This window comes from Aulonocara sp. 'chitande type north' Nkhata Bay, linkage group LG15 (genome assembly GCF_057382095.1).
Source record: "Aulonocara sp. 'chitande type north' Nkhata Bay isolate Kocher_YH1m ecotype deep benthic linkage group LG15, A_spYH_male_GT1.1, whole genome shotgun sequence".
Taxonomy (NCBI): domain Eukaryota; kingdom Metazoa; phylum Chordata; class Actinopteri; order Cichliformes; family Cichlidae; genus Aulonocara; species Aulonocara sp. 'chitande type north' Nkhata Bay.
In genome coordinates, this window is record NC_141358.1 from 35276721 (window position 1) to 35303544 (window position 26824).

General features: G+C 39.7%; 1 protein-coding gene across 1 annotated transcript; it reads right to left on the reverse strand.

The window, feature by feature from the left end:
• Positions 1–254: 254 nt before the first annotated feature.
• Positions 255–23340, reverse strand: rab3ab (RAB3A, member RAS oncogene family, b). The gene is made up of 5 exons (XM_086263121.1): positions 23240–23340; positions 10818–11042; positions 4884–5002; positions 4041–4165; positions 255–3539 (listed from the first exon to the last, which is right to left on the reverse strand). Exons 2-5 carry the CDS (start codon positions 11040–11042, stop codon positions 3349–3351), a joined length of 660 nt encoding a protein of 219 aa, XP_086119247.1. The 5' UTR covers positions 23240–23340; the 3' UTR covers positions 255–3348.
• Between the last annotated feature and the right edge of the window lie 3484 nt (positions 23341–26824).

Consider the following 26824-nt stretch of genomic DNA (forward strand, 5'->3'; position numbering starts at 1 on the left):
TTTCTTCAAATTTCTTTCAAAAATGAAAAGTGAAAGAGTGACATCCTGAGGATGTTGAAGCTACTAGCAGCCAGATATTTGCCACCAAAATGACAATTTCATGCTAAATCCTGGTGACTCAAGCGTCTGTCATATGTTATTATTTTAAACTAATCTGAATCTTAGGTTCAGAGTAAAAACCTCACTGGATGTTGAAGAAGCGCCAGGTAAAAGCATTCACTGAGGGCAGAAACACTTCAAAAACTACAGTAAACTGAATGTTAGCAACTTTTTTTTAATTATTGTTTTACCACAAAGTACAGATAAAAACATCCACAGCATATTCTCTCACTTTAAATGGCTGAGAGGGAACTGAAGAGGCAGTGATACAAGACCAAATCAAGTCACATGTTATTTCTGCGTGCTAGTAGAAGCTCTACAGTCGGCAACCTCTACCAAGCTGGATGGCGTTTGTTTTTGTGTACATACTGTAGTTTGTATTGCTTCGTAGCTGAGTGACACATTCATTCACAAGCAGGCCTAGAAATGAATGCAGGGTACAGTACAACATGGCTCTTTGGGGGATTTCAGGTCTTTTTTTTCTTCTTCTTTTTTTCAATGCAAGCCTGAGTCAATACAACACAATCCACACATATGACTCAAAGGTAGAGTATTTACAGACAGGGTTTATATGGAGAGGAAGACATATTAGAAAGGAGAACAGTTCAAAGTTTTGGATTTTACCAGAAAGGAAACAGTCACAACCAGTAAGAAGTAAAATGTATGCAGGATCAAAATCATCTCCGCAGTTCATAGTCATATTTACTGGCCAAATCACTTCCTGTTCTAATAACACCACTCTGAATGGAGACTCAGTTTTTTATAGTATTGAAGTTCCTGCCAAACATGAGACACGAGCTTTACAAAGTCATTCATTACTGATTTTCATCCAGTAGCGCTTTGCCCTTTCAGTCCATAGATGTCATCCCATTCATCAATATGGGTTAACGCTGATATGAAATCCTTTTGATATGAAATCCTTTTGATATGAACAGGACTCACAATATTTCCCTGTGAGGAACTTGTTTTATTACTTGTTTAAACGTTTAAAATTGGTTACACTCCTCGACCTGGCACCCCACAGCAAAAACAGCGAGCTGCTTCTTAAGCAATCTTTGGTGAAGTATAAAGAAAGAATACCCAGTAAGCCAGTTTTAACCGTTAAAACTGTAATAAAACCAAAGTGCAAATACTTTCCCAGTACTGAATATTTAACTCCTGCATTGGCTCGAGCCTTCAGCTGCTTTACGCTTGCTTCGTATTTAAACAGTGCGGTCCATAATTTACCTGAAGACTGAGATCAAACGCAAACACACAAATAAACCGACGCCCACACAAGAGCCCACATTTATCCGTAATACTGAGGTGTTAGTGGTATTAATCGCGTAGTGTTTTTTTATTAAGCAGATAAACACGAGGAGTCAACATGTTATTTGATACGCTGTCTCCGTCCAGAAAAGAAACGAGTTCTCTTTCAGAATAATGCAATCAAACACATATATACGGATTACACCCCACACATGTTGCCATACATGTTTTTCCTGTCTTGAATCTCGCTACGGTGCTGTACCATGTGTCAGCATGATCTCTACTCTCTGTAAGTCTCAACCAGCAAGACAGAAGCTCAGGACTGTAGTTGTTGAATGATTTTGAAAGCAAGCCAGCATACTGTACTCACCTAGAGGTCAAAGATCAGTAGATCTGCCAAGTAACCACAACAAACTCCAATCTGGGCATTTTGGGAATCATCCTAATCTATCCTGATGTTTCTTTCACTGCCTGCAGGCAAGCTACCAACAGAAAGCAAAATACCCTGGAATATCAAAGAAGTAACATCGCTCTTGTCCTTCAAAGATTGATGAAATGTTTCAGTGTCTTTATATTTGAGGACAGCAATCAAAGAGATGAAAGCCTGAAGTCTGAAGGTTTTAGCTGTTACATGACCTCAACTTCAGTATTTTACAAAAAAAGGTATCTGCAGAATTTTTTCCACCTGATGGAAAATACTTTCAACTGTGTTGCACAAAGATGCTTTTTAGACAGCCTCCTATTTTTCCCTTTATCTTCCAGTGACAAAGACAAAGACACATTAAAACCTTTTCTATTATACAAACACTGAGAACCTAAATGGCTTTAAGACTATTCTGAAAAAGAAATGCATCTCCTTCCTCTAAAATAGAACTTACGCAACGATGCTACGTGTCACAGCAGTGAAAACCACACCAGACGGATTTAGACTTGTTAGTAATTTAGCAGAAAGTTTCGATTTATGATGGTGCATTATTTCTGAAAGTAGCACGAGACATAAACAAGAGTGAAATTCAGCGGCTCGCAGGAGACACGCTTCGACACAACCTCCAAACAAACAGGCCTTTTATACCAGATACTGTCCTCACAGAGCTTCGTACCGTCTTTATACCTATCCAGAAATGCATACCTGTAGATGTTATGTATATAGATATATATATTGCACAACATTTATATGTACATTTGAAATAAATATAATTAAATAAAATGTGTCTCTTCATTTTTCACTTAGTTATAATTTGTTCGCATCCCTCTCACCCCCCTAAGTGTTTTGCTGTAGGGGAAAAAAAAGGGGGGCGCCAAAGTACAAAAAGAAATGTAAAAAATGAAAAAAGGCGAAATAGTCAGATGAACAACGGAAAGACAGAACGCTTGCTATCTGTTCTGAAACTTGGTGAGACAACAAAAGAGACATTTAATGACATATATGAAATGCATTACATTGATACTGAGCAGATCTCAGCTGGATCACCACTCCTACCGAACTGAGCAGTGTGGCCCTCTTGGTCACCAAATCCAAGGCTGGCATCTTTTCCAAGATATTCAACTGACATGAAACAAAGAACTGTAAACATGGGAAGGATTTTAATGGCACTCTGAGGGTGTACGTTACGCCGTCAAATCCTTCTTGTAAAACCACACCGAGGATCAGGGAAACAACATACGACGGGTTGAAAAGCTTCAAGAACCAGGCTGCAAAGAGTCTGAAACTGCAGCTTGATTTAAGGTGCTTTGGCATCATACCAGCACCTGCACTTTTTGAATGACCTTTTAGCTCATTTGTGCAGAGAAACCAGGAGCAACCACAGTAAAAACACTAATTCAGACACTTTTCAGACACTTTTCAGCTTGATTCTTGTGACCTTTAGCCAATCTTCCTACAGAGACGAGCAGGAAAAGGAGTGAAACGGGTGATGAAGTACAGACCCAAGGACCTGGGGTCCAGCTGAAAGGAGGACAAGGAGAAAGACAGTGGAAAAGGGTTTTGGAAAGGAGTCAGCTTTAACATGCACAGTCCTGGTGAGGAGGAGCGGGCTGCTCTGTCAGCTGGGGCCCCTGTTTGGCCCCTGTGACAGCGGGATCGCCGGCGTCCAGACTCTCAGACATCTTTTCACAGATGATGTCGACCAGGCGCTCAAAGGTCTGCTTCACATTGATGTTGTCCTTGGCACTGGCCTCGAAGAACTCGAAACCTGGAGGAGAAACAGAGCATGAGAGAGGTCGCCGAGCTGTGTTCGGTCTGTCAGTCAAGAAGGGATACACCTTGCTATCTGCCGGGCAGATTACATTTGGTGGTGCGGTTGCAGATCATTCCAGTGACTCACAAAGTTAACACACAGAGACAGATAACCTTTTACAACAATTTGACCTAGCGTATTTGCCTTTGGACTGCGGGAGGAAGCCAGAACAGCCAGAGAAAACCAACACGGGAACAGGGAGTAACATGCAAACTCTGCACAGAAAAGCAACAGCTGGCCGATAGGTTTGAACCCAAAGGGGCAGATAAAGTGCAAACTGCAAACTCCTTCCTGGCTTATCAGGCGGTACCAGCCTCAGAGAAGACTCCACTCATGTTCCTAAAACATCACAAGCACTATTAGTCTGCAAAAGAGCCATTTGAATATAAAAAGTTACATATCTTGTAAACTCGCAAGGTTGAATTTTGTGCGTGTGTGTGTTCAGCATGAACTCACCGAGGTGTTCGGACAGCTGACGACCTCTCTCTGAGTTCACCACTCGCTCATCCTCCATGTCACACTTGTTTCCTACCAGCAGCACCTGGGCATTGTCCCATGAGTACGTCTTAATCTGAGTCGACCTGAGGGCGGGGTCAGAGAGGAAAGTCAAAGGCTGGGACGTCTGAATGCAACATTAAAGGGTTTTTTTCCCCCAAAATTCAGGATCGCACTGATTGAAGAGGTAAAAAAATGAATCTGAATCTAAAAACTCTCAAATTGTGCACACACACAATAAAAATCAAAGGATCAGTGTGATTTATTTGATTTTACTGTAAGTCCGTACTGAAACTTAAAGACTGAATTGCCCATAAACACAGGCAATATCAACAACAAGGTATGACCGAGTAGGTGGAAAATAAATGGAATGGTCCTCTGTGATGTGCTGGTCAGGTTATATAGCACAACAAAAAGGAAAAGATATCACGATCGCATCTCATTACTCTGCAGAGACAGAAAGCTCATACTGTGGTCTATTAAAATAGACAGAAACCTGAACCGGATCAGTGGCTCTGTTCTTCTATCCCCCTGTATCCCTGCATCTATTTCTAGAGAGATACTAAATCTCTAGATGCAGTTTCATTCATCATCCGCACAACTCTTTGTCTCACCAGAAAAACAGCGATAGAGGGTGATTTTTGGTGCCTAAAAAGCACCAAACAGAAACTTAAAAAGAACATAACAGCACTGTTTTACACAGGATACAGCATCCAAATAATAATTTTTTTAGTGGTGTTTATCCTACTTGCTTATATGTTGTAGTCCCCCTTATCATCAGCACTACCCCAGCCAATGACATACCAGTCCTGGACAGCGTTGAAGGAATCCTCATTGGTAATGTCATACATGAGAATGAAGCCCATGGCTCCTCGGTAGTAAGCTGTGGTAATGGTGCGGTAACGTTCCTGGCCAGCCGTGTCCTGAGGAAAGAAAAGAGCAATTTAATTACAGTGATTGTTTTTATCATGTTACTGCAGAGTGGCTCAAACAAAGAGAGTCTGGAGATTAAGATTGGTTTTAGACATGTGGAGAGGACAGATAGTGGACATATTGGGCAATCGGTGTTAAAGACGGAGCTGCTAGACAGGAGAAAAAAGAGGAATGCTACAGAGGAAATTTAGGGATGTAATAAAGGACGACATGCAGAAGGTTGGTGTGACTGAAGAAGATGGCAGGGTACGATAGATAGGGTACAATGGAGACAGAGGATCCACTGTGGCAGCTGAAAAAAGAAGAATTAAAGAAACAATTTGGTTACCCAGGAGCAGAAATGTGAATTATATTTCCTCATACTTCACACAGCAGTTTAAATCAGGTAATGAAAAGCTGATAACATGCAATACAATTACATCATCTATATTGCTGAATAAGCAGTGCCAGAATCCTGCTGACAATGTGACACAGTGTATCGCTCAGGTGTGTGTTTTAATGTCACAGTGCGCTCCCACAGCACTGTGAGTAGAAGTAGAAAAAGCAGTAGAAAAAGCAAACAGCAGCTCCGTGTGTGTTGGTGTAATTGGGGAGTTTATCTACAGCCCTCACTGCTGTTGGAAAGGTGCTGACGATTCAGAGCAGAAAGTATTAGAAAACCTATCTTTACTTACAGCTTTGACACATCGGGCAAGTACATAACTGTGTTTTAAAGGTTTAATTTAATGTAATCAGTCACTTTTGCAGGTAATACAAGCATTACCCTGATTATTGCTCAGGGAATTAAAGCACAGTGTTACAGCTAGCCAACACCCTGCCTCACCTTGTAAGCTGAGCGGCTTCTGTTCCAACAGCATCCCTCAGCTGTCGGTGCAGAGATTAAAAAAAAGTCTCATGCTGGTTTACACTTCACAGGATGAACTCTTTGTTTGACACTGGCATTCAAAACCATTTGGATAGTCATACAGCCAGTGCACACAATCAGAGATGTGTGTGGGGTTTTTTTCTTCTGCAAGCACACATATGGCATTTTGGGAAATGTGCTTATTTAGTTTCTTGCCAAGAGTCAGTTAAGGTGACCAATGCCTCTCTCTTGCCTGTTGGGTTATGGTGAAGGGTTATTAGCCAGACAAATGCTGTATTTGGTCAGGTTACAACTTCACTAACTAAACACTGACTCAACCCAAAAATTAAAAGTTCCCTCTGTGAGCTTAACCATTACACACTTAAATGAAGATATATTTGGCCTATTGACCATGAGTCTGGTTCTACAGGAGATTTCTTCCTGCTAAATAGGAGTTTTTCTTTCCCCCTGTCGGCTTTGGCCTTTATGGGTAGTTTCTCTCTGGGTAACAGTTGTACTATGGGCACATTTTTTATGGCTCAACCAGAAGTTCAACCTAAGGCTTAAATTTCGGGCTGTCACTGCAGGCTGTAGCTGGTCACTATCTGCCAGGCGCCACTCCCAGTAAAAATGACCAAACTGCGTTTGTAGTATTGTTCCTTATGGACATTTTTAATTATCTGACAAATAACATGTGGCACAGTGTCATGGACCCTGAGTTTTTGTACTTACTTATTGATTTCTCATATTTACAGTGTTCTTTGGGTTTTGTGTTCTATTTAACAAAGTATATATTTGGTTTCTTTATGATTGTATTGTTAGCTTTGCCTACAATCTCTTTTAGTTTTCAGATCCAGTTTTCTTTGTAGCTATAGTTAACGCTGTATTGTCACATACGTAAATTTCTTAGACTTTGGTTTTCCTGCCTCCTGTGTCTCATTGTCAAGTTTCTAAGTGGTTCTTATGTTACTTCCTGTTTTGGTTTGTCTTTTCTTCCTTGTATTTAGTTGTACTTCCTTTGTCTCTGATTATTCCACCTGTGTATTTAATGGCTTCAGCTTGTCTTTGTTGTGATGACTGTTTATCTTCCTGTTGTTCCTCCCTATGTATTTGACAAATTTGGATTTTTTTCTATTCTATCTTGAATTGTTGTTTCTTACACTATTAAACATGAGCTGTTTGTTGAACAGCCTGTAGAGTCTGCTTTGAGTCCTTACACCTGTCTGTTAGTTAGTACTGATATTCAGGTACATGTGTTACCTATGTTACGTTTGCTAGCTGTAGCTGATAACTTAGCACAGATATAAATCATATCTCAAAGGTTTTATAAGTTGAGGGGGTTTGTAGATAGAATAACTTAAATCATGCTAACAGGTGAGCTTTTTCCGATTTAAGTGTTTTCTTTCTAACATTAACACACAATCATACTCTGATGGATGCATCGAAGAGTGGAGTTTGGACATTTGGCCAAAGGACATTTGGCATGCTGACTGGAGATGACAGGGCTCAAACCACCAACCTTTCTTCCTGAGCCTCAGCCAATCCAAAAAGAGCTGTCAAACCTGCAACAGTTACCTTCAAACAGAGCAGAGCTAGCTGTTTTCATCTGTTTTTTCTCACTATGCTAAGCTAACCAGCTGCTACCTGAAGCTTCAGCTAAAGATATGATAGTAGTGTCAGACTTCTCAGCTAAGATTTAATTAGAGAGTGAAAGAAAAAAGTGAATTAATCTTTTAAGTAAACCCTTATAATCCTTATTAAGTCATTTTAAGGGTTTACTTGAAGGAAAGACAAAGATAATCTCAACAATCAGCTATGGAAAAAGCTGAAATTGTGTCAAAAGAACTCATACTTTTAGCTAAATCATTACTGCTATAGGTACATTTTATCACACACGCTCCTATAAACTAAATGCCTACCTTTCAATAATCTGTTGAAAAATTCAATTTCAAGAACACATTTTTAATAAAAGTCCTGATAACCAGATAAATACACACAAAAAAAGCATCATGTGCACAAAAAACTGATGAGTACATGTGTGTGTGTGTGTGTGCGTGACATGAATATATCTATTCACTCAGTCATACATTATCACACTCGGGTCACTAGAAAATTGCATTTTCAGAGAGCTGTCGCTTTGATCTATGCTTTCCAAACTGATGGTTACTGTATAATGTTCTGCAACTGCAGCTTGCACCCTATTTTTGCTCACCCACTAAGTGTGTGCTGCAAGTTGTTCTGGATAAGTGCATCAGCTCTATACCTAAAATGTCAGTGTAGGTAGCACTGAGTGGTGTTATATAATGAACACTGGACTATTCATATTTGAGCTAAGCATCAAATTTAGAGTTAAGGGCTTACCACGGAATATAAAATGATAATCTTTCCAACTGGCAAGAGATAATGTAGCCTATAGCATTTTAATGGAGAGGAGAACGGATAATATTTTGTTACTAGCTGCAACATTATCATCTCTGCTGTTTTCCCCTTGTGTGTGTGAGCCTAGAGACATCTAATGGAGGAGCTCCAACAAAGGAGGGTCTGAGCACTGGCCGGTGTGTATATGTCTGTCTTACTGGATGTCAGCTAACAGATTATATTAGTGTCATCATAGTTCATCCTATCTGTCTACCTTTATAAATCTGGTAATTCTGAAGCTCTATTTTATTTTATTTTTTGATTGGTCGCGTTTAACCAGAAGTCTTTACTTTGGACTGCAGCTGTCATGAGCGCTGTGAAAGCAGCTCCACACGGCCTCTCAGGCCTTCAGTTTTATCTGCAACGTGACGCGTTCTCAAACGTGGCCATTTAAACAACATGTATGACATCTAAGTATATGTCACGGGTCTGCACAAATCAACATACACTGGAATAACTGCACACTGTGGCACAAATATACGCACTGTGCGCTCATGCCAACATTTTCATTTTTACTCAGCTAGCTGAGCAGTGGGGGAGGAAGTGTGTGTGCGTGTGTGTGTGTCTGTGTGCGTGAGACAGAAACGAAAGGGAGGGGGGCATCTTCTGAGATGTGTAGTAATGGGGGAGGGGAGAGCATCACCCAGTCTTAGGTTTATTCTTCTCCGATTGGCCGATTGTATCTTTCTTACCAGAGGCAAGACCTGGGAAAGGCTGACAACAGAGGCAGCCTTACACACAAAACAGATCCACGTGTGCACAGCCACACAAATTCAATGCTCTGCTCACCATCACAGCTCTGGTTGCTGCAGAACTTTGGTGTGAAGGTGGAAATGATGTAATTGTCTACAGCATGGCACCTAAACACCAGTTTCCTGCAGCTCAAACCAAAGAGTTTAGAGCAGTTTAGAGCTTCAGCTGTCTTTAACCCTCGCGCCCGTAGAAGCAAACACACATCTGAGGAAACACCTTATTGTTTGCTCCCGGGGACGTGTCACCGTAACCGTCTAATGTATTCTGCTCTGTTGGTGTTCATCTGCACGTGCAGGCTGCAGCGAAGGCACCGATGTGTGCAAATCTGTGTGTTCACTGGAATCTGACTTTGCATAATAAAACAGCACCACGGGGCAGGGTCTTACAACTCCTGTTTTTTATTTTTATTTGCTCAATTATGAGAATCCATTGGAAAACATGAATATCTACATTCCTTAATCTGACAATGACAATATTTTTAAAGGCAAGGTTAAAATCCTGACGTCATAGACAGGGGCAAAATGGTCTGAAAAGTGTGTGCGTGCAGGACGATCCTTCCTGGAAGGTATTTGTGGCATTGCACTTGCTTTCAAAAATAGTTGGAGAATGGAGAAAAAAAAGACTTACAAGGAACTGAAACCCAGCTTTATTTCTCACATCCACACACCCTGTTTATGTATTTCACATGTCAGTGCAGAGGAAATATTTCATGCTTGTCTGTAAGCCCATCTGGGCATTTGCTGTGCAGAAAAGCTAAGCGGAGAAAAGGAAGCATAAATGCTTTGACCAACAAATGTGTGTGAAACGTGTGATGAAGTGCAGTGCTTCTTGCATTAGCTCATTCCTCACCACAAACACACACACTTCAGGTGCATTTCCTTGGTGTTGCTAAGTTAACCTCTCATTGGACAGCATCTGTGTGTCCTAGTTTGAAATAACTCAAGGAAGTGATCAAATCAACACCACCAAATATACCAAATACCAAAAGCAAACCAGATGCATTGACTTTCAAAAATTCATATTGTACTAATTATGGGCAGACTTTGAAAACAACGTAAAAGAAATTATCTGTCATCATCCTGGGCTTTGGTGTGTCTGGGCTCTGAATCCTTGTTTGTTTTTAGAGATATTTTATATCTTTAAAAAAACTTGATATAGTCTTTAGTTCTTGTTACCTTTGTTATCTGGCTTCTGTCAGTATTTAGTACTGTTTATGTTCTGAGTTCCGTTAATCTAGCCTTCTCTATGGCTTCATCCCCATGATGGCTGCTCCTCCATGAGCCTTGTCCTATAGGAGATTTCTTCCTGCTAAAAGGGAGTTTTTCCTTCCCACTGTCGCCAAGCGCTTGCTGTTAAGCGAACATCTGATTGTTGGGACTTTCTGTGTATCATTGTACTTTCTTTACCTTACAATATAAAGGGCCTCGAGGTGACTGTTTGTGACTGTTTGAATTAAAATGAAGTGAAAATTCCTCTCTGCTAACGATTCCATGTTTAGTTACTTCCTGTTTTATTTTGACAGAAGTTGCTCACTGTGTCTTATGTTAGGTTTAACTTCCTCCTGGCTTTAGCTGGGGTCTCATCACTTACGTCTCCCCATGTTATCTGGGTGCATATATATTGTCTCCCTGTGTCTGTTGTCTTGTTTTCCCTCATAAGTGTGTATGTGTGAACCTCAGTTTTTTCTTTACACCTGTCAACCAGTATAATATAAACTAACCAGATACTAGTAAGCAAAGTAGGTATACTTTTTGGTTCATAGCACTTTTTTTCTTTTCTTGTCATCTTACCCAGATCTGTAATTTAATCCTCTTGTCATTCCTGTAGATAGTCTTCACCTTAAAGTCGATGCCAACTGTGCTGACAAAGGCCGGCGTGAAGGAGTCGTCGGCGTAGCGGAACAAGAAGGAGGTTTTTCCAACGCTGCTGTTGCCGATGATGAGGATCTTGAACATATAATCAAAGTTTTGGTCAGAGGACTCCTTCTGCCCGTAGGTTGCTGTTGCTGAAGCCATCTGTGGACAAAGACAACAGAGAAAGTCTTTAACCAAACTCCTGCAGTGGCCTCACTGTAAGATCACAGTAAATGTTCTCTGAAATAGAAATGACATTTTTCTGTTTCTTCCATTTCTAAAATACTCTGTAGAGTGACAAACTGAGCTTTCTGAGTAAGAGAGATTCACACTGTTCAGATATGGTGCACAAATCATGAGCAACAGAACAAGAAAGAGCACAAATTGATATGAAGTAGGTGTAGATATGAAAATAGAAGATGGATATCAGCAGTCAGGATAATACCCAATATAAGATTTTCTTGGGGTTACTAGAAAACCAGCGTAGAAGATCTGATAAAGCTTTAGGGAAAACAATGCGTATCGTCTTTGAAGTAGGAAAATGCAGAGATTAGGTAATTAACAAGGAATTAATCAGCTTTAATGACTTTAATAATGTTTCAAGCAAAAATGCCAAAGAGTTATTATTTCCAAAGGATAATGGGCTGCTGGCAAAACCTCAAAAGCCCCAGTTTGAATTTCTCCCTTTACCAGCATTTTAATAAGAAAACCATATATGACACGTTAAAAATAGTTGCATGTAAGATGTGGAACGGGGTGGCCATCCTTCTTGGTGATGGCAGATGGACCCCCAAACTGTGGGGCATCCATCTGCACAGTACAAAGTGCAAAGAACCACAGTGACAATAAGAACAAGGATGGGCACTGCCAATTAGCGAAGGCTCTAAATGCTACATTCTGGGTCCGAAAGATACACAGACTAGTAAATAAAAATGCAGGCATTCATTAAGACGCATTAGCAGCTTCTACTGTCAGCCAGGACATTACGCTAAATTAATGAGCATCGATTTCATTAAACACACACAGAAGAGGCTGCTGAAACAACAGCAGAGGAGCTGTTTAACACAGAAGAGGTCGTACGTTTAATGCATGTTAAGACAAACGACGTTGTCAGCATCTGTTAGACTCAGCATGCTTTACACAATGCACATTTGCTTCATGGGCATTAATCACAACCACATATTGCAATATTCTCATCGGTGGATGGAGGTATATGAGGATGAACTTCATGCTAGCATAGAGTTTTGTACCCACTAGCTAGCCATGTAGTTTAAAGCCAGTCCCGTCCACAATTTTCTATTTTAATTATTTATGTAAAACATGTTTGATCAAAGTTACACTCTATTAAAAATCCAGCCTAACATTTACACCAACAGCAACACCATTAAGGAGTAAGCATATGACAGCACACTGCACAAGAATGAAATGATCTTCTTATATCCTCTGACAGTGTACTCATCTCTGTGCTTGTCCTGCTAGACCTTAGTGCAGCGTTCAATACTGTTGTCCATAATATCCTATTAGAGCGATTAGAACATGCTGTAGGTATTACAGGTACTGCACTGCAGTGGTTTGTATCATATCTATCTAATAGACTCCCATTTGTACATGTAAATGGAGAGTCTTCTTCACACACTGAGGTTAATTATGGAGTTCCACAGGGTTCAGTGCTAGGACCAATTCTGTTTACATTATACATGCTTCCCTTAGGCAGCATCATTAGAAGACATAGAATACATTTTCACTGCTATGCAGATGACACCCAGCTCTATCTGTCCATGAAGCCAGATAACACACACTAATTAGTTAAACTGCAGGATTGTCTTAAAGACATAAAGACCTGGATGGCCGCTAACTTTCTGCTTCTTAATTCAGATAAAACTGAGGTTATTGTACTCGGCCCTGAAAAGCTTATAAATATGGTATCTAACCAGATTCTTACTCTGGATGGCATTACCTTGGCCTCCAGTAACGCTGAGGAACCTTGGAGTCATTTTTGACCAGGACATGTCCTTCAACGCACATATTAAACAAATATGTAAGACTGCGTTCTTCCATTTGCGCAACATCTCTAAAATTAGAAATATCCTGTCTCAGAGTGACGCTGAAAAACTAGTTCATGCATTTATTACTTCCAGGCTGGACGACTGTAATTCATTATTATCAGGATGTCCAAAAAACTCACTGAAAAGCCTTCAGTTAATCCAAAATGCTGCAGCAAGAGTCCTGACAGGGACTAGAAAGAGAGAGCATATTTCTCCTGTTTTGGCTTCTGTTCATTGGCTTCCTGTTAAATCCAGAATTGAATTCAAAATCCTGCTCCTCACATACAAGGTCATAAATAATCGGGCCCCATCTTATCTTAATGACCTTGTAGTACCATATCACCCTGTTAGAGCACTTCGCTCTCGCTCTGCAGGCCTACTTGTTGTTCCTAGAGTATTTAAAAGTAGAATGGGAGGGAGAGCCTTCAGTTTTCAGGCCCTCTTCTGTGGAACCAGCTTCCAGTTTGGATTCGGGAGACAGACAATATCTCTACTTTTAAGGTTAGGCTTAAAACTTTTTGCTAAAGCATATAGTTAGGGCTGGACCAGGTGACCCTGAATCCTCCCTTAGTTATGCTGCATTAGACGTAGGCTGCCGGGGGATTCCCATGATGCATTGAGTTTTTCCTTTCCAGTCACCTTTCTCACTCACTATGCATTAATAGACCTCTCTGCATTGAATCATATCTGTTATTAACCTCTGTCTCTCTTCCACAGCATGTCTTTTATCCTGTCTTCCTTCTCTCACCCCAACCGGTCGCAGCAGATGGCCCCGCCCCTCCCTGAGCATGGTTCTGCCGGAGGTTTCTTCCTGCTAAAAGGGAGTTTTTCCTTCCCACTGTCGCCAAAGTGCTTGCTCATAGGGGGTCATATGATTGTTGGGTTTTCTCTGTATCTATGAAGCGCCTTGAGGCGACTTTTGTTGTGATTTGGCGCTATATAAATAAAATTGAATTGAATTGAATTGAATGGTTAGCCATTTTCCTCAAACAGATTTCTGGGGGACTCTACGTCTATGTTAACCATGAACTATGTACAGCATGAAACCTTTACGTTCAAAGGGATAAACTTCAGATTTAATTAATTTCTTGGAAAGCTGTAGCAGGGTGTGAGCTCGAGTGAGCACCGAGCTCACTTGTAACGAGTCTTGTTCAGCATCCTGACTTCATTGTAAAGCCAATATAGGATCTGGTATGGTGCATTTGCTAATACTGAAATACCGTGTTTTACTTTAAACGATGGATGAAAAAAATGTAGTCATAATGGTCCTTTGTTCCTTTTGTCTGAAAGAGCCCGTGCGAGCTTCTTTTAAATGACTAACAGAGGCATTAAAAAAAAGTCCACATTAGGATGCAGACAGGCGAAGGATGCAGGGACAGATGTGTCTGACAACTTTTAGACTTTGATTCACTGTTTGCCTCCTTTTTCACTCAAAGTTTAGTTGGGTTTAGACACAGATATTCCTAATTAAGAAAATAACCTACTCTAGTCCTTAGATTGGGGTCTAACTATGATTCTGGTTACTATCATAGTTAGCTCACAGTTTAAGTTAGCGCCTAACCTAAGGAACAGTAGACACCTCCACTCTCTTGGTTTCCAGTATAAGGTGTTAGGTTCAAACCCATCTAAAGGTGTAACATGCAGTTATTAATGAGACCATATTTCTTTTGAGGAACACAATCTCATAAAAATATAAGACTAGCACTTACTTTAAAATCCAAAATTTCCTCAAAGTTCCTTATTATACATTGAACCTTTTTATGAATCTTATGCACTGCATTAGCTAGTTCTACATATTTATTCAGCAAGGTCAAACTACTGCTGTGTTTTAAATTGGGCTGCAGATCTGCTCTAACAGTCAGCCAAAGAACAACAGCAGCTTCACTGAAACTTACACTGCCGTTACGTTACTGCATTCGCTGTCCAGGACTACAAAGATTCAAACCTACGAGACCTAAAAGGATTTAGAAAACAGAGTGAGTGACTCTTCAGAGCACGATGACTGTAGCCCACAGGACTCAGTCCCTTCACCCGCCTCTATATTTAGACTGTTATCTCGACTCGGCTGCAGCGGAACACTAGAACTCAGACAGAATAAAGAACAAAGAAAACAAGTGCTCAGTCCTCACAGCTCGGGCCTATCGGCTTACACGCAGGAACACAGAGATGCTTGTTAAATAATGGAGAAGCCCCGACCCTTCCTCAGCACATTCTATTATGCAAACGAGGGCTAAGCAGGTGGGTCGAGATGTGATAAACCTACTGTGAGAACGCTGCACAGAGGATCACAGAAAACATTCATAAACATTCATAAAGCTGTTTCATGTAAATAGGATTTAGTCAGGTTGCTAAATTGAGAGCATCGGAAAATGCAGCAGCCACATGGCTGCCAGTATCTTTTTAGTTGATGGCTTCTGTTCTGCCTGTGACGTCAACAGTTCCTCACAGCTCGGAGGATCTGTGAATACTTCAAGAGTGTGCAAAAATAAGACATGCATACTCTTCAAAAGAGCCGAACCTAATCAATAAGAATTATGGATGTGCAGGATTAACTTAGACTTACTGAGTAACAAGTAAAGAAATCTAAACTTTTACCTTACAGTATATATTTTGAAAATACTACTTTAGATATTAAAGGTTTCTTTTAAAAACATACAGTATTGTGCAAAACCATGAAGCAGCCAACCATTTCTTTCTATTTTGCTGGGGATACAGGAAATGGGTGCAGAGATTTATTGAAACACATGAAAATATAGAACATATGGCAAAAAAGATTTTGTACATTTTCACAAACTTAGTCAGCTTTCTTTTAATTTCCTTAAATGGTCTTCAGTAATAGTTCTCCGGGCTTTTTGAAGACATTCAAAGCTCTACTTTGGATTTTGGCCTCAACAAAATGTTGAGATCTGGGCTCTGGGAAGGCCAATCCATGACTGACGCGGTTCCATTGTGTGTGTTTTCTCTATTCATGTTTGCTTTTACTGCATTTCTAGGTTGACTATCATAGTGAAAAATCAGTACTGGCTGAAACAGCCCCAAACCATAACAGAACCTCCACCGTGTTTTACCTTTCTCCTGATCCTTCTCCATGTTTTTACCCTACAACCATAACCATACTGAACAATGAACTCAAAAAACTCTAACATATAGACTGTGTTTTTAATGTGCAATATTTATCAGTTCTACATTCTTTTTATTTACCTCTGCATGCAATTGTTTTCATTTGCTTGTATTTATATTAATATGCATGAGTCCAGGATCCAGACACTCACTGGAAATTGGTCAGGTACAAGGACTGGACTGAAAATCTGTGAAAAAGCAGCCAGTGTCCAAAGACAGACCTTCAGAAAGCCTGAAGCCCTGTAGCTCAAGACAACTTTAAAAAATGCCAAAATGGTCAGACTTCTCCAGAAATCTTATCCAGACTGACTATATCCAGAAACAGTCACAAAAACATAATAAAGTGAATATTTTTCTTTTCCAAACAACTGACAAGCCCATCATCCGATGAAAGTCCCACTTACTGAACATCAGACAAAAGGCAAAAAGCCACCAAACAAACAAACACAAAGATAGCAGTCAGGAAAGACAAGGTGACAATTTAACTGAATAAACAAACTGCAAAGAATATGGAGCAAAAGAGGTAAACACTTCAGTTCACTTGTCAAACTGATTTTTGCCCCTTAAAATTGCGTAAAAAGGTTTGTTTTCAAACTGAAATAGACACATAAGCACATTGAACTCAGAGCTATTTCTTCATTTGGACTCTATTCTGTAAAAGCTCACAGCTAATAAGTAGTTTAGGGTTCACTGATATCATCACTATTACAGCTTAATCAACCCTGTTCACTCAATCTGGGATCAACTGACTTCAGGTGAGATTGATGCTGCGCAGTTGTACCATATACCGCTCAACTCTACCCCACTCAGCTGACGGTCAATAGTTGGAGTTTCAGTCACAGCAAAGGCACTGCAGTGTGACTCACTGAGTGTGATGAGCATAATCTACACAAACATTAGAAAATAAAAAGTAAACGTGCAGCTGAAGAGGATGAACAGCGTGTTGGATTAACTGATCTGCAATCAGTTTGGTTTAGTGTTGCTTTTCCTGTCCCTTCCTGACAAACGGAGGTCCAACCTAAACAACAGGAGACGCTTCCATCTCAGAATTCCTTGCAAAAGTATTTAAATGAAGACACACCTACAACTAACAGCACTTCATTCTACGGAGTGGTGTCGGTGAATTTCTCTGAGCGACAAAAGCCCCAAAAATCTAATTTATTTATCTGTCATACAATTGCATGCTCATATTGTTTGCTATGCACGCAATTCTGCTTAGCTCTTGAGGAAACTGGGTATTATTTGCAGGCTTAAGTCAAAGCTCCGCCTCAGGATTGGCCCATATGTCACTACTTTGATCTTTTTTGTTATGTGGCCTAGTTTGCATTAAGACCCCATCCTGGACCTGTGTGAGGTTTTCTTCCTGATTCCTGAGTTTTTACTCCCCGGAGACAACAAGTGGACTTTTTTTGGTAGTTTTTGTCTTTACAATCCAGCATATATTTCATCTTACTCTTACTATGGTACAGTAGATGGTATTTATTATGATTTGGCACTGACACTAACCATCCCCGACTAAACTGATTGACTTCCTGGTTTAAAACATTACATTTTACATGTATATATATTTTTTTATCTCAAAAAAAAGAAAAGCTGGCTACTAGCATGCTTACCGACACATCCGATCAGAGCTGTATGATATCAGCGTCAGGTTGGAAGAGTCTAAGATTTGACACCTATAACTTAACAGTTATCTTTAGGCTAAGCTCCGGTGAACCAGCCGGAGGTGAGATGGCACTTGATCACAGTCAGGGTTTGGTGTTTGATTTCCTCTTTGGCGAGCCTTATTAAAAATGTATCTGCTCTTGTTACCGCTGCACGACAGGGTCTGCTCAGCTCTGCAGATATTTCTGCCCACGTGTTCGTTATCGATGAGCTTCTCCGAGCCGAGTCAGCAGTGTTACAGTGACAGCACGTCAGGCAATTACACAAAGTTTTGCTCTTAAAAACATTCGAATCCAGGTCTTGGAGTCAGTTTAGATGCATTACTATATCTCCTTCCACTTTCTGTACTGTGAAAACCCACATTCGCTCATATTTCTTTTAACCCCCTCTGGAACATTTGCTGCATTTATCCTAGTGCTGTGATTCGCAACCTGTTTTAGAACCTTTTCATAAAATCTGGGCTCCTAAATTCTTATTGATTCTTTTGCGGTGTTGTTGTTTCCAGTATTCACAGCAAGGATTCCAGGAGTTTAAAAATGACCAACCAATGCTGGAAGTGTAGGTCTTGCCAAACACTACTGCAGGCTTTTTGCTTCTTTTCTGCTGCTTTTCCTCTGCGTCTCTGAGATTAGCTGCAGAGAAGAGAGTTGGTTTAACCTTCACTAATTCGATACAGAAGCTTATAGAGAGAGGCCTTTGTGTTTAATCTCAAAGTAATTAACAAATTCTCATTATGCAAATTCCTTTCAGCTTCCAGAATGCCGCTGCTTTCTTTTGGCTTTGCTAGCAAACTTCCAAGCAAGTCAGGTGTATGTGCACTGTAAGAGCTGCCTGGATATTTGGATTTCAACCCTTGAAGGTTCACAAGCCCATGCCGGGACCCCTGTTGTTATTGCAGCTGTAGTTTCTCCTAATACTGAACCATCAATTATCTGTTGCGCCTGTTTAGGAAATCAATATCTTCTACAGCCCAGAGTGTCATCCATGTCTTGACCAACAATCCAGCAACAGCCTGAAAACTAAAAGAAATAGGAGACGCTGGAGAACCGGGAACTTTTTTTCTGCCACTTTTGATTAAAAAAAACAAAGCTATAAATAATAATCAAACTTCACTTTGACCTTTATGTAGGTTATTGAGATGAAAGATGGTGACAACATCTGTTAAGCGCATGCATCCCTTCCCTCTTCCTGTTCCCTTTCCTTTTTTTTTCCTGGTATAATAATATTTCATATTGAATTTTTGAGCATGTTCTTTGAGCTGCTGATTATGCTGACTCACATCCCTATTTCCCCACAGGGATCAATCCAGTCTAACATGACAGTCATCATCTGCATCATCTGTTAAATAATATAGACATATATATAATTATCAACAGAAATTTGAAGCTAAATGGCATCAAGTAGGATATAATAATATCTGAGTCTAAGTCAAGGCTTCACACAGTGTGTTTTTGATGGAAAACTACAATAGCATGCCGATCCACACGGTCAGTACATTTGCACATTTAGGGTCCCATCAAAGTGGCTCTGAAATTTCCAAATCTTCCCTCACAATCCGAAAAGTAGCAATGGCATTCGGTCTCGAATAAAAAGGAGATGAGACTAAACGCCAGGAGGAAAAAAAGATTTCAGAGTTCAAAGATAACTCCTTCCATCGCGGAGAGTGCAGGGAAGATGGAGGAAGGGAAGCACGCTTTATCAGGCAGAGATGGCTAATAATAACCAAATCTGTTATCGCAGCGACTTCTGGTTTTAATATTAGATTGGCTGCTCAAGTCTCTGTTTGTATATATATATACATGTAAGATCAGGATGAGTCACTAAGAAAACTGTGATATAAAGGAAGAGGATAAGCTATCTTTATAAGTCACAGCTCTGGGAAGCTTGGTTTTCTGAGTCTTTCTGTTTTGCTCAATAGCACTTTGTCAATAGTTACACTTTAACGCCACAGGCAAAGTCTTTTCCATTTTTTTCCCACACTAATCCAATCAGGACTAAGAGTTATAGGTTTCACTGCTGGACAATGACATCACTGAGCTCCCCCTCTAAACCTGCCACCTAAAGGAGATTGATGTCCCTGCAGGAGCTAAGTGCTCCTGCAGCCAGCCAGTCAGGTTCATCTAATCAGGATTGGCTGGCTTAGTGCAGACGGACAGCTAATCCACAGCTGATCCCAGATCACCTAAACACATTCTTGCTTTAAGATGGTTACTGAGATGACTCACTCAGAGGTTTTTCACATCTCTTAACAACATCAGAGGACGGTTATGTGAACCTAACATCCCCAGTCGATTTTATTACAAATAACTAAATCAGAAACTTAGAGCGTCTGTGATTTTTACAGAATAAAAAAGTCGTCCTCCCTGCAGGTCCCTGTACCAGGACAGGTTCTATCTGTTATAAAAACGGCTTCCATTTTTCAAAGGTTGTCAAGCGCTCAATGAAGAAGCCACGTGTCACTGCTCTGACTGATAGCCGCCTGCTTTGTTTTATTTCTGTTCCATCAAACTGAATCAAGCTGCATTTGTTTAGAACATTTTTGTGAGTGTCACAGAGTGATTGTTCTTGTAAGGATGCCATTCAGTTTCTGATTTGTGGCTTTGGCAGAAGCATAAATGTCAGTTTTTGTTGGAGTTTTTCCAATCTCCGTCTGCTGTGCAGATGAGGACGAGGAAGTGGATACGTGTCACTTCTCCATGAAGCTAAAGGTTTTGACCTTTTTTCATTGAGGACATTTTCTCAGGTGGGTAAAAATATTGTCTCGTTTAAGGGTTCACGGTGCTTTCCTTCATAAATCAGTTATTTGGATCATTTTGTGTTTGGACTGGTACTTCAATAGTGGGGACGATGTTTAACAAATCTTCAAATCAAACTCTTATCTGCTCTCCTGCTCTGCAGTCCCCACCTTGCAGCATCCTTCTCCTTCTTGTCCTAGTACATTACCCTGAAAAGGCACCATCAATACTTCTTAATCGAGGGGTCAATGCCACCTTCCTCTTTAACCTGATGAAAGTGGTGAGATCCCCATATCTGCAATACGGCAAGCTAATGCAACTCCTTCCTTCCTTCCTTTATTAGAACAAACAGACAGTGATGGAAAATAATGAATTACATTTACTCAAGTGCTGCACTTAATGACTTAGCTACATTTCTCCATTACTTACTTTTCAGATTACAATGCATGACGCATTTATAAACGGACACATTGCTGTGAATCCAACAAACAGTCACATAATCAACTCCGTATAGACCCAATAGTCAAATCAAGTCAAATCTATAAACTGACTGATAAAAGAAGATCTTGTTTTAATGTAGCATTACTACTTTTACCCATAATCTTCACCCCAGACTCACAACTAGGAGCAGAAGCATTAAATGGCTCCAGTGTTTATCCAGCACTAGACTGAATGCAGTGCGATGGGTGTGTGGATGCTGCAGCAGAACTCTTTCCTTTCACTGACTCGGTTCACACTGGCCAAGAGGCTTGTTTAACTCAAATCTGCGTGATCTGGCTGGATGATCACCATTTAAAAGTGAAGTCAGCAGCCTTTTCACCTCTGACCTCTTTAGCAAAACGCTGCTGTCTGCATCTTTCCTCCTGCACCGCCGTCTTTCTGTGCGGTGCTTTTGATGCAGTGGAAGTTAAAGAAAAATCCAGTGTCTTGTCAGTGTTTCTCAGCCTAGAAACACTGATGTTTACTAAAACCAATGTGATGCAACATTTACAGCTACTAACCAGCCTTACGTGTGAAACAATAACTAACAACCTACTGAAACTGGACAGCAGTGGCGTTACTCTGCTGCTGTGGCTCTCCTAGTTTTCCTGAGACAGCATTTCTCCCCCCTTTTTCCTCCAATCACGTGCCTCCTTTCTCTAGGAAGCGTGGAGATGCAGATGAGAGGAGGGGAAGCTAAAAATATCATCACTTCATTCTCCACCCCACCCCAACCCCCCGTGCACAGAAAACAGAAAGCAGCAATGAGAGCAGCCAGGATGTGAGAGATGCTCTTTGAGGCTAGAGTCTGCAGGTGAATCCGGGACATTAAAAAGTAGTCATGTGTGTTTGTACACAAGTGCATTGCTTAATTTATAATGTTGATTGAAAATGCTTCTTCCCACTTCATGCTGAAAGATGCTGTATTTGGATACATCTTTGAGAGCTTGTTACAGTCATTAAAACAGTCTCGCCCCCCTAAATCTGCTGAGCTGTACTCTGCTTATGTAGAGCTTTTGTTCTCAGACATTGTGTTTATGTGGGTGTGTGTAATGTTCAAAAGCATCTATAATCATAGTTTAAAGCATCATAATCACAGATTAGCTCAAGAAATCCAATCTTTAAGTCTGTTTTTCTGCACATGTGTTCAGACAGGCACATCTCAGACTACTGCTGACAAACTGACTGAAATGTAATAAAAAAGGCATCCACCCTGCATATCAGTGGCATCTCTCCCAGGCAACATTAGTGTGTGTTTTGCCATGTGAAGCAGCAGATGCGTCACTTCTGCCTTCAGCCAGTAAGTTTACCGTCAGCGAGGACATTCAGATGTGGTCTGCAGGCTGTGAGCTCACTTTGAGACTCTTTAAAAAAAAGCCTAAGAACATGCTTGCAGTCTTATTGTATTATACTTATTGATTAAGCTTAAAAGCCAAAATGCAGGCTGATAGGCTGACACAATGCAACTGCACTGCACAGTTTTCAGTAGGCTCCTGTATAAGATTTGAAACAGCAGCTAAACCAGATGAAACTCTATGCATTTTTCATATGTGTTTCATATGTGCTTTCATCCATATCCTTCATTAGCTGCACATAATTAAAATATATAAAAACGATATTTATGATTTAGTCTGTTTTTTTTCTTGTGAATGAATGAACATATCATTCAGTACTTACTCCCAGAGATCTGACTCAGTGTTTTACCTCAGCATTGGAACACAACAGTCCTCCATATGGCTGCCGCGTTTCACGGATTAAATACTCCTGTAATCCTGGTATTCGGATTGTTGAATGATTCTCTGTGCCGACCTTTAGTTATGTCATGATGCTTATTTGAATATTAACCTATTAAATGTGTAACCTATTAAAAAAAGGTTTAAACCCCCCCACATGTTTCATATGTTTACTCTCGTGCAGTGTGCTCTACGTGTGTTTGTAATGTATTCCACTGATCCTGCCTCAGATCCATTCAAACCTGTTTTCTTCATTTAACCCATCGGACAGTGTGAAACGCCTTTTCCTGCAGGACAGGCCGTGAGTCAAGCCAGAGATCCAGGACAGCAGCAGCAGCAGCCCTCATCCATCCACACAGATAACAACAATCAGTCTGTTTTTACGGGTTATTCTGAAGCCGGTTTATGGTTTTCACAATGGAAACAGCTGTTAAGGCAGGCATCTCACGTCAAGGCTTCTGTCATCTGAAATATGCTGCTGGATGATTAAAATAAACTGCAGCTGAGACACTAAATGCGCTAAATTTAACGTACGATTTTATCTCCATTAACTCCAAAATTAATAAAGAAAGAAAACCCACCTTTATTTCTATCTGGCTGCTATCCTCCACGTCCAGCACCCGCAGAAACACCACCACTCACTGTCAAGTCGGAATGGTTGCGCGACACAACATCCTGTTGGCTTTTTCAAAATAAAAGCAGATTGGTTTAAACGGTACAAAGTGCTTGAAAGATAAAGACGATTCTGATTGACTGAGTAACTGATCCGACTGTATTTTTTTACTATATATATATATATACAGAAGTGTTTGTAAAGATCAAAATTTACAACAACATGGACAATTCTTTGTAATGTGAAGAGAAAAAACGCACAATCCTACATCAGAGCCGACATGCTTTTCTTCCTTTGCAAGACCTGGTACCCGGTGAACTTTTTAAACAGGGTTGGAAAGTACTCAGACCCTTTACACAGGCAAATACTTCAGCTTTCTGCATTAAGACTGTTACATAAGTGTGTATGCGTTATGAGGTACGTGTATTTGTAGTAGTAAAGGTCAGGATGCAGGAAAATAATAATGAAACAACGAAATTAATTGACAGAAATGAGAAGCCACAGCGCTGGTTTTAAAATCTTACTTTTTTTTTTATTCCTATATCTCACGTGATTATGAAAACAGTTACTTACTATTTAGTCGAGTGACATGCCTCAAAAACCAACTTATCTAATTTAACTGCGTCCATCGGTTGAAAAAACTGTTTCATACACGCAGTTGTTATCCCAGCGATTGGTAAATAAATAACGGATATCTAGGGTCTTTTTGAATAAACAACGTCTTTGAGCTTGGCTTTTATTTTGAAAAGGGAAAGAACGAGTTCCAGTCGTTTTGTAACTCGGGTTGTGAAGGCGACATAAATGAATGACAAATGGGCGTGGTTTAGGGGTACGAGAAGGATTGACGTCCTGTCTAACGAATCCGGATCCGTAATCAGCGTCCTGAAATATTCCACCTCAAACACTGAAGCGGTCTTTTATTATTGATGAAAGCTGCCGGAGAGGCTGAATTATTGATTACGGGGTCAGCAGTAACCACTGAGTCCATTCCCACCCAATAAAAGACACCGGTCCCATAATGCACTGCAAAACCATCACACTCATATACGTTTCATAGGATGCGTTGTAAGGTACAACGCCTGTTTCATAAGGCAGCTGTAAGCGCTGCAGAGCGGATTTTATAAAGTAACAAGAAACTGATTTTAAGCACAGCTGGATCTTTTATACTGAAAGCATGTCACTGATTATTAAAGAATAGCCTACATTTAGTAGAAAATTGCACGTGATGATGATGTCACTGGAATTAAACAATTGCCATTCAGTATTATTTTTTGTTTTGTTTTTTAACTTATTAATTATGCTTAGTATCCACAGAAAGAGCAACGTTCTTTATCTTAGTGTTTAACTGTTTACATTTATGAGCCAGTGAGCTGAAATGAGACACAATAACATTTTTAAAAGGATAATAAGGATAAAAAAAAATAGAAATGTTGCTTTCCTTTAGTCATGAAAATAGGCATATGTACATATAGCATGCCACATAGTCACCTAATTGTGTTTTAGTCCCAACAGCCCTTTATCTGTGTCCAAGGCAAGAGAAAATACAGTTGTAGACACCGTGTTAGTATTCTTGCGGCTGTCTGCCACAGTTTCTGCTGTGCTGTTACTATGTCAGCAGGTGACAGCATTTTACTGGGAAAACCTGTTTGCTGGAGAGGAGTAACAGCTTGTATCCACATTCTGTTTAGAGATGACCTGCTGCCTGAAACATGGTCAGCTGTAAAGTCGATTCAGTGTTATGGTCAGTGTCTTTTTATGAGCATGTATTAATGCACTTATGTTGCTGTTATTTTCTTCCTTATTAAATTCCACAAACACACTGCAAGTGTTCCTGAGCGGACAAACGCGTCTTTTAAGTGACAGCTGTGCAACAACTGCATAAACGATTTTCAGCAAAGTGAAAATGCGGTTAATCGTCAAGTTTCAATGCTTCATGTATTGTATGTAATTTTCATGTTTTTGTATTTAGACACAACCATCAAATCAGTTTTTTCCCAACAAGCTACACGTCCTCATCTAAACCTAACACCGAATGTTCTCATTTATTTTACTGTATTTTGTTGTCAACTGACTGCTTGTCTGTGAAAAATGCTTTATAAAAAAACCTGCACTTTACTTATCTATTTGCTATTGTATGTAATCTATATAATAGTAATATCATATATATAGCATGTAGTCTATATAATAGTAATATAATAATACAATAGTAATAAGTAGTTTACATCAGCGATCAAAATATGGCTTTCATTTCACAATTTTTATTTATTTATATAAACATAATTGGAGAAGTCAAACAGTGTCCTATCCTTGGTAACGACTGAGTGAAATATTAATGTGTTTTTTATCGCTACTGTTTGCACCTGCAAGTGTTGAATTATAGCAATTTAAATGTTTGCGTAATGGTGTAATAAAAGGCTTTGTTGGTGTTGTGTCTTTACTTAATGGGGCCATTGTCCTGTGTGGAGGCTCACAGACATTTGAATAAGGTGATGCAAGAACCATTCACTGCTGTTTAGAACTGGGAGCAGCTTGAGAGACACGTTTTACTCTTCACAGCTTATTCGGCCAGGGCAACAGTAGTATGTTGTAAAGGAGAGGCTGATAAAGTGTTTTACTAACACTATCAGACCATATAATAAAATATAAGCTATCTAAAGCAGTGGAGTCAGACATAAGGGCCAGAAGGTTCCCGTTCTCTATGGCTTTGCAAAGTGTGAATATTAACAACACATTTGTTTTTTTTATTGTGGTGCTTAAACTATTTTTTCACAAGATGTAAAATATGTGGAAAGTTAAAAGCATTTTCAATAAACAAAAACATAAAATACTACTGTTGTTTCTGTATAGGCTTTTCCACTGTTGTCTGTAAATTGTAAGGCATGTGTCAGGGCAGTTGCTTTACGGAAAATTGATTTATTTTGGAATTTTAAACATGTGCAATCTTAAATAGAAATACAGTATATCTATCTATCTATCTATCTATCTATCTATCTATCTATCTATCTATCTATCTATCTATCTATCTATCTATCTATCTATCTATCTATCTATACATATATATGTATATGTATATTTGTATGTATGTATGTATGTATATGTATATTTGTATGTATGTATGTATGTATGTATGTATGTATGTATGTATAGATAGATAGATAGATAGATAGATAGATAGATAGATAGATATACTGTATTTCTATTTAAGATTGCACATGTTTCAACTTGTGCAAAATATATTTTTGGGACATATGATTATTGATTATTACCGAATTATGAACTATCATAATGTTATGATATTCATAAAAAATATTACTGCCATTAACTTTTATTACTTCCTTTATTACTGTCCTAAGTCATAAATGATTTGACAGGGGGCCATAAATCACTGGTTTGACATAAAGTCCCAATATTCCTCCTTGTGTGGACACAGCACTCGTTCATCCACTGAATCTAGTAACTTCTATGCCTCAGTGATTTATATGTCAGTGTTAACTGGCTTAACAAACAAACAGCATCCCTCTCAAAATGGTCAGGAACAAGGACTAGACTCAAA